This window comes from Taeniopygia guttata, chromosome 4 (genome assembly GCF_048771995.1).
Source record: "Taeniopygia guttata chromosome 4, bTaeGut7.mat, whole genome shotgun sequence".
Lineage (NCBI taxonomy): Eukaryota > Metazoa > Chordata > Aves > Passeriformes > Estrildidae > Taeniopygia > Taeniopygia guttata.
This window is the reverse complement of record NC_133028.1, coordinates 65797508-65809710: the sequence shown is the minus strand read 5'-3', so window position 1 is coordinate 65809710 and position 12203 is coordinate 65797508. Positions and strand designations below refer to the sequence as shown.

Sequence of the window (12203 nt, the reverse complement as noted above, 5' to 3'; positions counted from 1 at the left end):
ACAGAAGAATGTGAACAAAGTATACCTGGAAGATAGGGAGTTTCCCCCTGCCATAACTGTTATGAGCGACCCAATTCTTGTTCAGCTAAAAGAACATTGTGTTTCTGGCCCCTGTTGGCACTGGTGTCCCTGAACTGGGGGGCATTAGCTGATTTCCTGCAATAGCTGAGCTATTTTTGCACATGATGAAGAATTAAGGCTTTCAAAACTTTTGTGACTGCTGTATGAATTCTTTAAAGTTTTGGATTTTGGTGTCCAAACTAATATTGTCTGGGGAAAAAAGCTGCATGCCTAGTGCCAGCTTTTTATTTTAAGCCTGGCAAGGAGAGGTGAAAGAGGAAAATTTTGAAACAATTTTATTGTACAGTAAAGCTTGTAATTGGTTTTGGAAGAGCAATTTTAACAAATAGCATTACTCATAGTTCATGTGTGTATACAGTGTCTGCAGTCCCTTTAATTTTAAAGTAATCTTGTTAGTGCTTTTGGCTATCAAGAATCCTTTATCACAACATGGTTTTGAATCTGTGTTTCTTCCTTTTTGTTTACAAATCCCTATAATTTGTAACTTCCCAGCCTACATTATAATTTGGATATTTGAAGTCAATAGAGAATTTCATTAGCATCAGTGAAAGCAGGACTGGATTCATAAACCCTTTTGTTGAAGTCATAATTTTAATGATATGCAGGAGGAACATAATTGTGACTAAAATTTATGAACAGTGAACCTATTACACATAAATATTGTTGTAATGAAATGAAATCTAGTCTAGTTAGTTACTTCTAGGTCTAAAATACTTACAGCTTAAACTGTGCTTGCTTGCCTGGTAGACATGATTGATTACAGATTTAAACTTGATTAACTTCCAGGAATGCACAGAGGAGAAATGCTGAGAAAAAAAGAATGAAGGGAGGTGGGAAATTAACTGTTCATCAGGTGTGTGCTTGGTTTGCAGTTGGTTTTTTATTTTGTTTAATTGCTTTTTTTCAAGGCAACATCAGTGTAGCAGAATAGAACTCATGATATTAGCATCCTTCCTGGGTCAGCCAAGCAGTGCGAGGGCAAGCTGCAAGTGTGGGCTCATGCCAGTCTTTCATGGATGTGCATCTGGAATTAGCTGCAAGCAATGGAAATGGGTGATGGATCACCACCTAGGCACTCAAGCATTTGGATATGTGCTTGGGGAAAGCCCTCTGGAAGAAAGGTTTGGAATCAACAGGCTTTCTCAAGCTGGCTCCTTTCCTCCTTTTCTCTCCTTTCACTGTGTTTAATTTTTCTGGGCCTACCTCATTAACTTTTGGAAGCGGCAATAATGAGAAATTTAGGCAAGTGGAAGAGGCTGCTTACACAACTGTGAAGGATAATTAGGATGTGTCTGCAGCTGCCTGCAGGCCATTTGTTTCAAAGTCACCTGCAGACAGCTGAGCACTGTTTCCTATTTCCACAAAGGTTATCATATTTTTAGGAAAGCTTGCTTGCAAGCTGGAGACCACTCAAGGAGTACTTTGAGTTCTTTTATTTTTCTGTGCTCTTCTAATGCCTTGCAAGCCAAATTACTTGGAACTGCATTTAATTGGTGAATTGACCATTGGCAAAACATCATTTTAGCACTTTGCCCGGGTTTCCTCTGGATAGCTGTCTTCTGTGGTATTTGAATTTTGTGCTTGAGAAGACAGGGAAGATATAAAACAATACAGTGGGTGGTAGTTGATACAGGTGCATACAGGATCCAACAGCATCTAATTGTAAGGTGCTGATGGAGGGAAGGGTTTAGGATCATCTTCTTGCAGGGTTTTCCTGATCACACAGGCAGGAAAATTCACTTCCATGGAGAATGTTTCTTTTCTGAGCACTGAAGGGGCTTTTGTACTAGAGTGTTTTGGGGTTTGTTTTTGTTTTTTTTTTTTTTGATGAATAGTGAAGTGTTAAGTGATACTGTAAAAGATTTGCATGCTGTATGTTGTTCTTAGGCTTTTTAACAACATCAAGCCTGTAGTATCTGTAGTGGTCTGAATAATGATCGTTGAAGTTGTACCATTCACATGATATAACATTCACAGAAGTGAGTTTGGCCCAGTGTTTTAATATTGGACAAACCTGCTTTTCCTGACTGGCATGGCAGTGTCCATTCTGCTGGACAAAATGCCCCGGTGATGGAAGTTTTGAACAAAATTTTGTATCTGAAACCATCCTGCAGTTATTGTCTTTCTGGTAATGCTATTGGAGTAGATGAGTTTTCATTTTTCAAAGGCGTGTTTCACCTGAGTTTGTGAGGGAGAGCAATAAAAGAGTGTGACAGTCAATTACGATCGCGGCAGCCGGATGGAAAAGCTGGGCTTGGCAGGTGCTCCTTGCTGACAGGTTCCCCCTGCACAGCCCCCACACAAATGTCAGGCTCAATAAAAATCCTTCGGGCTGTGCGAGTGAGGCAGCTCTCATGTGGGAGTCTGCTGGCAGGGCGCTTCTGTATTTCAGGAACCTTTTACCTCTGTAGGTCATGGAGAGGTGGAGAGTCCTGCCAGCAGGGTCTACTTCAACCTGTTCAATTATTTTTGATACCGAGCATTATGTCATGTCAATGAGTTTTACATTTGTTTTGATATGAAATGATTTCCAGAAATTTCAGTTAAAGGGTTATTTGAGATGATACTGCATCCACAAGTATTTTTAAAACCTATACTTTTTGCTTATGGTTGTGATTCTTTTGTCTGGGGGGGAAAAATAATAACGCCAGGTTTTATCCATGTGGAAATCTTGCCTGATAGGATGTTTTGAGAAAGAGGTTGGGCTTGGACTCCCTTGTCACAAAACGTGCATTATAGATTTCAGCTATGTGGGGATTAATCCATCTGCAGTAATTTATCCTGGATACTTCTCCTGAGGTCTGCCTCTGATCTCACAGTTCTGCCTAAGGTAGGGTCAGCTGTGCAGGAGTGGGGTCCTCCTAGACTTCCTCCTGCTTTTGCAGCCTCACAGTTGCTGTGATGTTAACAGCTCTCAAAATGTTGACTGTGTGAAGATTTCCTGCATTTCCACACCTACAGTTTAGCAGTGTAATTAAGGTCCTGATTCTGAAGCCAAGGTGTTCTGACAGTCTTCAGTGCCATTGAAATCAATGGTGGGATGGAGAGTTACTGGTTCTCCTTTATGAAATTTAAGTGGTGCTGGAGACTTAAATACATTTTTCAGTAAAAATGGCATCTGGTATTGCTAAGCCAGTGAAATTAGTATTTTTTCAGAAGTGCTGTAGATGGTCAGACGATGCAAATGTATGTTTGCTTTAGCTCGCAGTGGTGATGATTACCAAATTTCATCGTGGGGTGAAACTGCAATGACTGCATTCTCAGACTGATTTTAGTTTTCAAATATTAAAAAATCTGTTAGAAAAAGGGTGGGGGGAGGAAAGGAAATTAAATAAGTAAAAATGTAACAAAACAAGAAGTTGCTGTCAAAAAAATGCCTATAGCAGGAAGAGTAACAGATTTAAATGTGATTTCATACATCTGGTTATGTCTGGAAACAAAATTTTCTTGGCTTGAAGATCTGTATAAGCTAGTGAACTATATGTACTCCTTGGTACAGTGATAGGATCGGGCTGTGGTTGCTTTTATATCCCCTGCAAGAAGTATGAGAGTGGTTTAAGGTGTCCAGGGGGAAATTTCAGTGCCCACTGATACATGAATCCAGCTGGCTTGAATGGTCATTGGATAAAGCCAGAGGAGATAGAAATAAAAGCTGTGGAGAGCTCTCTCCTGCTATATTGATTTTGGAGTTGGTGTTCCTGATCTCAGGTCCATCAGACAAAGGCAGAATTAATTCAGATTAATTGTGAGTCTTTGGTAAAACTGTAGAATACATGGTTTATTCTGCCAAAATGTGTATTGGGAATGCCTTTAGCCAAAGTAATATACCAAGAACAGGTTTGTCTTTCATATCCATTGTGGATAGTTTTACCTGACAGGCTTCAGGAATCTTTTCTGGTGGTCAAGCAGAATGCCTGTGCAGGAATGCACATGTGCTTTGTTTGAGACTGGTGGGACACTTTCAGGATTAGCTGGAATATCTCACAGAGGAGGATTTCTGTCTCTAACTGTTGTAATGACCTTCTCTGTCTTTAAAAACTTCATTGAGGATTGTAAATAAAGTGGGGTTGACAAAAAATTAAAACAACACATAGCCTAGTGTATTTCATTAGGGCAGCACCAGCAGTTGCCTGAACTTCTCAGGCAGGCTTCTCTTTACTCACACATTTTTTATTTCAAAGGTATTTCTAGTTGGATCACAGCTCCTGGTGCACACAGCCGTGCACACACATGGCCCTGCGTGGATTATGTGAGGGGCTTAGCTCTGGCTGCCTGGATTTGCAGGCAGCGTGTTGACAGGAAATTAGTTTGTACCAGGACGTGCCTTTGGAGGACCATTTCCAGGCAGTTGTGAGGATGACATCAACGTGTGGAGGTCAGGTGGAGGTGGGGGGGGAGGCCAAGGCAGCCCCTTGGCTGGAAGTTGGTTTTGGCAGTGCCTCCGTGGGACTGGAGGGTTAATCGTGGTTTGTTTCTCTGGCTGCTGTTTGCGTCAAAACTCCAGGCAGCCTTAATCAACTTTGCCGGTGTTAATTTGGAAGCCTTGCTGGGAAACCATGGGAAAACGGAAAATCGCATCCTTGCGTGTCACCCCTGGAATTAACGGCTTGGGCAGCACCCGAGCTCTTGGAGCACACCGTGCCTCTGAGGCAGCTCCCAGCAGCTGGGGAAGAGATCTCTCCTTGTGCCTGCCTGGGATTTTTATAGGGTGTCCTGTTCAGCCAAAAGCTAATTTCTTGTAGGCTGTGCTAAAACGTGCAGCATGTGATAGCTTAGTGAACTATGTAAGTAAGAGCACTGACATTAGAAGTCCATGGTGTCATAGGACCCAGTTGCTTCTTCACTTAATACTGGTTTTGTTTCTGATATTTTTTGCATGCATGGACTTAAAATTCTTTACTTCACTTTTAAGAGATAACAATAAAGCCCCTAATAATGTCCTAGATGCCGTGTTATTGTTTGAGCTGTATTATACCATGAGTGATTGCCTAATTGCAGTTTTCTGATGATGCCCTAATTGAATGGAAGTCTTTGCAATGTGCATTTCTCTGTGGGGACTTTCCATAGAATAAACACTTCTTTACTGTGTTGTGGGTTCTGGGGTTTTTTTTGTTTTGTTTTGTTTGGGATTTTTTGTTTTTAGTTTGGTTTTTTGGGGTTTTTTTTCAGTCAGAAGCTTGTAAGAGAAATGTTTACAATGGGGAAAGATGTAATATCTGTTCTAGCCACCTTTCTCTAAAACTACTTTTTTCTTTTTTTGAGGAAACAAAGAGAAGTTTAGCATCTCCTCCAAAGTCTTCTAGCTTCAGATCATCTCATATAATGTTAACATTTTTGTCCCAGCTTTGCAATTATTTTTTTCTTTGCTTAGCATTTTCTTTTTCTCAGTCTATTGGGTATAAAGTGGAGTAAAATTGAAACTCCTGCAAGATGGGAGGCCTGGATCCCTACTGAGACTAGCTAATGTTACAAAGTTGATTTTAATTTCCTTTAAGCTGTGTGTCTTTCCAAAAGCATTTGCTATCCATGTCCAACACCTGAAGTGTTTTATCACATTCAGCCCTCTATAAGTCAGTGGGACTCTGACCCATGGGTATGATAGAAATGCTCAAGTATGGCTTGGGAATTTCCAGTGTGGCTGCAGAAACTCCAGAATCTGACAACCAGGTAACCCAAGTCCCTTCTCTAATATTTCTTAGCAACCTTCTTTGCCAACATTTATTATAGCTCCTTTAAGATATTTTCCAGACTGGGTGTGATAAGTTGACTTTTTTGCTCTGGAAAACTGTAGAACTGGTTGTAGGATAGGAAAGGTGTAGGGGATTTATTTGGAGCTGTACAAGATAAATGGAGCCACTACTGCTGCTTTGGCTCTGGGACATCACTGTGGTTACGGGAAGGCTGCTGGTAGGTGGGAGTGCTGCATCAATATAAGTGTGTAATAACTTTACAGCTGTGTTTGTGCACTCTCTGTCTGATGGAAATAATTGGAGCACTTACATTTTAGTTTATTTAATATTTTTACTTTTGGAAAATGAAACTATCAGGATGATTGTACAGCACTTCTGGGTGTGTAGGTGCCTGTTTATCTGTATAAACATTAAAGGGAACTTTTGGAATAGGACTTTCCAAAAAATTGAGATTAAAAAATTATCTTAATCCTGTATAGATCTAGTCTTGTTTTAAATATCAGACTTCTTTTTGCTTCTTAGGCTATAGGGACCCATAAGAACTGGAGAGATTAAATTTTTCAAATTTAATTGAGAAGAGTCTATTTAGGGGTAGAGAAGTAAAAGCTTCCCCTGTGCAGCAGAGGAGGGAATAGCCCTGGAAGAGCAGTCCTTTTAGTGAAAGATGATGGAGGTGTGTGCCTGCCATCCACAGGGGAAGGTTGTGTGGAAAACAATGGGGTTTTGGTGTGTGCCAAGAGCAGGATTCTCAGTTTCTGGCAAAGGAGCATAAAACTCGCGTTTTTGGTACAATGTCTGGGTGCTGTCTCTAGCCTGCTTCAGTTTCCCTGCCCGTTCTCAGCAGAGGGAATATTTTATGCTTGTCTGCTTAGGTTTTTTACATATTGGTGATTTCAAAACTGGAGTTTTCAGTTTTTTTAGTGTTGGGTTTTTTCTGTGGTATCTGGAAAACAAACTGAGTTAAAAGACTGACAATGCAATTATGGGGCAGTTGGTCAACACTCAATTTATTCTTATGTGATAGAATAAGAGAGAATATGAAAATGTAGAGCAACTCTGCAAAACACATAACTGCCTAGCTTTTTTATGCTGCATAGGGTGGTGTAAGCTCTCACTTGGATGGTGCTAAAAATGAAGGTTTGTCTGACTAGTAAAGAAGCTGCGTGAATTCAGTTTTCTTAAAAAATGGTTATTCCAGATACCCACATTGTGCTAAGTTCTTTACAACCTCCATAGCAGGGCAATAAGTAAAAAAACCCAAATCTCAGTTGCTTTGCTGAATACCAAGAAAACCTATGGAACTCAAATTCTCTGATTTGGTTTTACTCACTTCATATCACTCATGCTGTTTCAGAGGTTGAAGGTTAAAATAAATATTATGAAGAATTAAGGCAAAAAGGTGAATTGGAAGGAATAGTGAGTGTATCTTTTCCTTTCTCCTGTTTCTAGGAAGGCAAAGATAACGCTGTGACTTTTTTTTTTTTCTGTGAATCAGCTCTTCAGGTGCTGGGAATGTAGCAGACCGTGTCTTGGCTCAGCTGCTGACAGAAATGGATGGGATAGAACAGCTGAAGGATGTGACAATTCTGGCAGCCACAAACAGACCGGATAGGATAGACAAGGTAAAAATAGATGCACTATCTATATCTTATTTCTCTTGAAAAGACCAGATTTTGCTATAATTCCATCCTCTTTTACTCTCTAAGCTGTTCTCTGATCAACTTAATGATGAGGAGCAGAAGTTCAGAAATGAAGACAAGGCAGAGGAATGGTTCATGTCCCTCACTTTTTTTCCCCTCTCTACAGAATTTTTAACAGAAAAAAATGTTTTATGGTAGCCTTAAGTATCTGTTTCCTAGAAGAAGTTTTCCCTAAGCCAAACTCATTGAACTAGTGCAGCAACATTTCTGTTAAACTGCTGCTGTGGTTTTTGCTTCTGTTGTGTTTGTTTATGCAGGAGTTTGCTGGAGTTTGTTGGTTTCATTAGTTACTTCCTTTCAAGGATTAAGTGTCTCAGCAATTCAGTTACCAACTGTAAACAGGCAAATTTCTCCTCAAATCCACAGCAGCTCTGCTAGTGTGACAAGAACCTTTCAAATTCATAAAATCTGGGCGGTTGTAACACACACTACAGAAAATGTCCAAGCACAAATCCAACCCAGCAACCCACTAGGAAAGCCGCTTTAAAACAGTTTACCACTGCAGTGTCTTCTCACAGCTAAGTGCAGTAGATGGATCAGTCTGAAGTGGTTTCCTTTAAGATATGATTTGTAGTGTTGGTAAGATTCTTCATTCCACAGCTTTTTGCCTTCACAACATTATTGAGTTTGACGACACGTTAATTCATTAAGTTTTTATTACCTTTTTAGAGTTTCTTTTAAGTTTCTTAAATAATTGTCACATTCTAAGCTGTTTTTGGAATAGTGTTTTCTATTTCTCTTGGAGCATTCAGACATAAAATACATATGAAATGTGTATGTTTAAGGTATGCTTTTATGCACATGAAGTCTTGAGAAAAAAAACCTTGCCTTTTGGCTCCAGAACACAGCCTCTTCCTTTTTGCACTGAAGGAAGCCACACAGCTGATGGAGACCTGACAAAGGCTTCCTCAGAGCTTACTTGTACATTTATCTCTGAGCCTGCCATGGCAAAGCAGGACTAGCAAAGAGTTTTCAGTAAAAGGTAATAAAACTCATCAGTGAAGAGTATGCTTGTGCAAGATTGAAACTTTCAAGATTTCACTTTTGTCAATTTGTGTAGGCACACAATTTGTGGTATTTGGGAGTGGGGCTGTGGCTGGACCTCATCCCCAGTGGGCACAGCTGTGAGCAGCAGGTGAGCAGCACTGACAGCAATGAGCCAGGGAGTGCCCAGGGGCACTGACCAACCAAAAAGGGAACAGAGGGCACACAGGTGCAGTGCATCAGCATCAGGGTGTAAAAGGTTGGGCTGAAGGACCGGAAGGGCAGGTGTTTGCAGCCTTCTGGAATGGTGTTACTTTGTGTGGGTTGAAGCCTTCTGAAATTGTATGGTGATGCTCTGTGTGTTGTGGCTGTCTCAACTGCGATGTATGCTGAGACAGGTTTGGAGTTTTTTTGGTAACTGTTCTTTGGGGTAAGACTAAGCTGAATTGGAATACATTCTAATTGTTGAACAGCAGGAAAATTTCCATTGGTGTCAGTTCAACATTCTACTGTGTTGTTTCCATCACCACCTGGAAACTGAGTTCTAAGTCATTCTCCCTTTTGCTGGATTTCTCCTAGGCACACAGTGAGCACTGCTTTCTCATATATTAAGTTTTATTTGAAATACTGGCAGAACTACCATGAGTTAGGGGTGCCACCCTGCAACACAGAGGACTTCAGGATAGAACCAAAGTTACTATGTATTGTACCTACATCAGTCCAGATGCAAATCCAGACCTCTTAGCCTGGGAATGAAAGTTTTCATTTTGATATGATGCAAAAAAAGGTAACGTCTTCTGTACATATGAACTTTTAAGAATGAGCAACACAGTTTTGTTATCAAGACCAGACAGGCTGTACCAGGCCACCATCTTCTCCTGGGTCCATGCAATATTTGCAGTGTATGAGTTGTACTTTTCCCCTTCCCTGGAAGAAAGAAGGTGACACCAGAAGGCATTTGTGCTTCACTAATGGGAAATCTTTCAGTAGTGCTTTTTGTTTAGTCTGTAATTGATGATCCCTTTGAGAAGGTAAGAATTTGTTAAATTAATATTTTATATGTAAATAATTATGTATGACAATAAGTGAGTGTCCTGTTTTCATAGATGTGTATGGCGACTATACAGTAATTTTGAAGGTATGGCTTTTACATATGGTATAAAAGTGCAATGCAGTTTCTGTTCTCTAGTTCCAAGGACTGGGAAAATGTCTGGAATACTTGTTTGTGACTATTCTTCAGTTTTCAAATCAAGAAATGCTTGAGGAGTGTGTGTTTTCTAAGGTGTCTATGCCTGCAAAATTGTTAACAATCCGTCCAGCATTTTAATTTATGTGGCTCCTGCTTAACTGACAATGATGTGATGATTAATCCTTGTAATTTGCAAACAGCACGTGGGGATATCAAATGTAAGGGTATTCCCCAGAGCCTAGTGCAGGCTTCATTATCCCTGCAAACACTACAGTACGTTGCTTTTGGAGAGTGAATAGACTTGAGTCAGACTTTATACAAAGTTATGTGTAATGGGAAACTTGTTTGGACTTGTCACGGATGCCTATTAATAACATATTTCTCTGAGATGTCATGATGATTGTATTGAAATATTATTGCATCCTAAAGTTGTGTCTTGTGTTTTTGTCTCAGCTACTTTGCATCTATTCATGTGATGCTGTGGAGACTTTGGAATAGTTTCTGTTTTCTGTAAGAATACAAACCCAGCACGTACTGTTTTCAGCCATGTATGGTACAGAAAGTGATTTCTCTTGGAAGGAAAATATTCTGGAACAAGATGTTCTGAACATTCTTTGAAAGTGATACAGAAACAAAACACTCTGAGTCAGTAATAATAGTAAAATCTTTCCTTTTCTTCTTCATTCTGTAAGCAGAATTGATGAGCAATAACTGGAAAAACTGCCTTTGGTTTTGGTGACTTACCCAGTCAGGAGTGATTTTTTTCATGCCTAAAATATGTAGCAGTAACTTTAAGGAGCTGCTTATGGTTCGAAGCCTCTTTGTATTTTCCTATGTATCAGTTGTCCTAATGAGAGATCACTTATCCCACACACAGCTCTTTGAACCTGTGTATAAATTGCTCAGCTTGAAGTGAAATGTTCTGTCCAGACATACATGTGAACAAGTTTTCAGGTGTGGTGTGACAGATTTCCATGGAAGAAAACCTATACCAACTCATCAGGATTTGTGTGTCCTGTTTTTCCTTTTCTCAGTGGAACCTGTTTTCCTGGTATTTTAGTGCTGGGCTTACTTCTAGTGTAAGAAGGGTGAATTGGTATCATTACCTACCCGTGCAGATATATTTTTCCCCTCTTAAGCAGCGTTTCAAACTCCATTAGCAAGGTTACGTAGGGAAAAAGAGAGATTGTCAGATCCCCAGGGACCTCGGTGAATGTTTTGGCACAGGAAGCCATATGCACGTTGCTGCAATGGATGGTTTTCCCTCCTGCTGGGTCAAATTTGAATGTCAAACACTTTAGCTGTGATGTAAAACACGAGGCGCTGAGTGAAGGGATGGCCCGTGGTACAGGGTGACATCCTGGTACTCCTGACAGCTTCACTTCTCCTTATCTTGGGGTGCAGAAAAGAGTATCCTCAAATATGCTATTTGCATAAGAATGACAGGATGTGATCAGACAAATGAAGATTAATGGGAAGCTGTGCTGTCACCATTGCCCATTGTCTCCAGATTGATGATGGTCTGGATTTTGTCTGCATTCATGGGCTTCAGTGTAGTTTAAACTGGAAGCTCTCCTAGTACCAGAATACTGAAGAGCTGAACCTTTACAAATGCTTTGTTAGCACAGGAGAGCAGTGCTCGGCTCCCCATTTCCAACCATCCTGATTGTTGCTGTAAAAGCATGTGTTTTGCATATTGTGCCAGTGCAGGGGATTTTTTCCTGCCTCTTTTTGCATGTTTATTTTGCTTTTAAAGAACTTCCTGTTCCCTAGCCTTCCTCCTTACTGTTTTCCTCTTCCATCACCTGCAAGTTTTCCTGCTCCTTATGTAAGCTTTGTTGACTTCATTCTATTAACTGCTGGCTTTGAATTCAGCTTATTTTGTTTAAGAGTCACGTGAATAATGCTGAGTTTTCTGTTCTGGTTGCATGAACAAAATAAAACAAACTGCAGCTGATATTCTTCCTAGCAACTGCCAAGCATGAGGAAAGGGAATTTAACTCCCCCCATGCTTCAGTTGGATTTGAAAGAGTCTTCTGGGTAGAGAAATCAAGCAGAAATGTATCAAATTGACCTGCCCCTCAAAATGTTGATTACTGTGTAGTTATGGGACAATCTTAATTTAAAGTGGCTTGTTTTGATGAAAATAAAAAATGCATGATAGAACCATTTGGCAGAATCAGTAAAGAAATTATAATTTCTTGCCTGCAGCAAAAGTTAATAATCTTTCCTCTTTAAAAACATCAAAGTTCACTCATTCTGAAGGCTCATGGAAGAGATTAAAATATTTAAGTTTTCAGTTTTACAAGTTAGAAGGAATAGGAAAGTATCTTGCACATTTATTCGTTATTGTCTGGAAATGTGCATGTGCTGTTACAAAGCAGGTGATGCAGTGTCACAGTCTTACTTCAGTACCACGTTGTATATTCTCCTGTTTGCATAGCTGCTTGTTTGTGATTTCTGTTTTGCCCAGGTACATGTCAGTGACGGTTATTTCTGTGTTACAACTCTGACCTGGTAGAATTTCATTTTTCCCAAGTGTTGTATAGAACTGTAGAG

General features: G+C 40.1%; 1 protein-coding gene across 1 annotated transcript in view; it reads left to right on the top strand.

The window, feature by feature from the left end:
• AFG2A (AFG2 AAA ATPase homolog A) overlaps positions 1–12203 on the top strand; it is a 160941-nt gene that overhangs the window by 41215 nt on the left and 107523 nt on the right. The window contains 1 exon segment of the mRNA XM_030270346.4: positions 7267–7393. Coding sequence (XP_030126206.4) covers positions 7267–7393 — 127 coding nt within the window.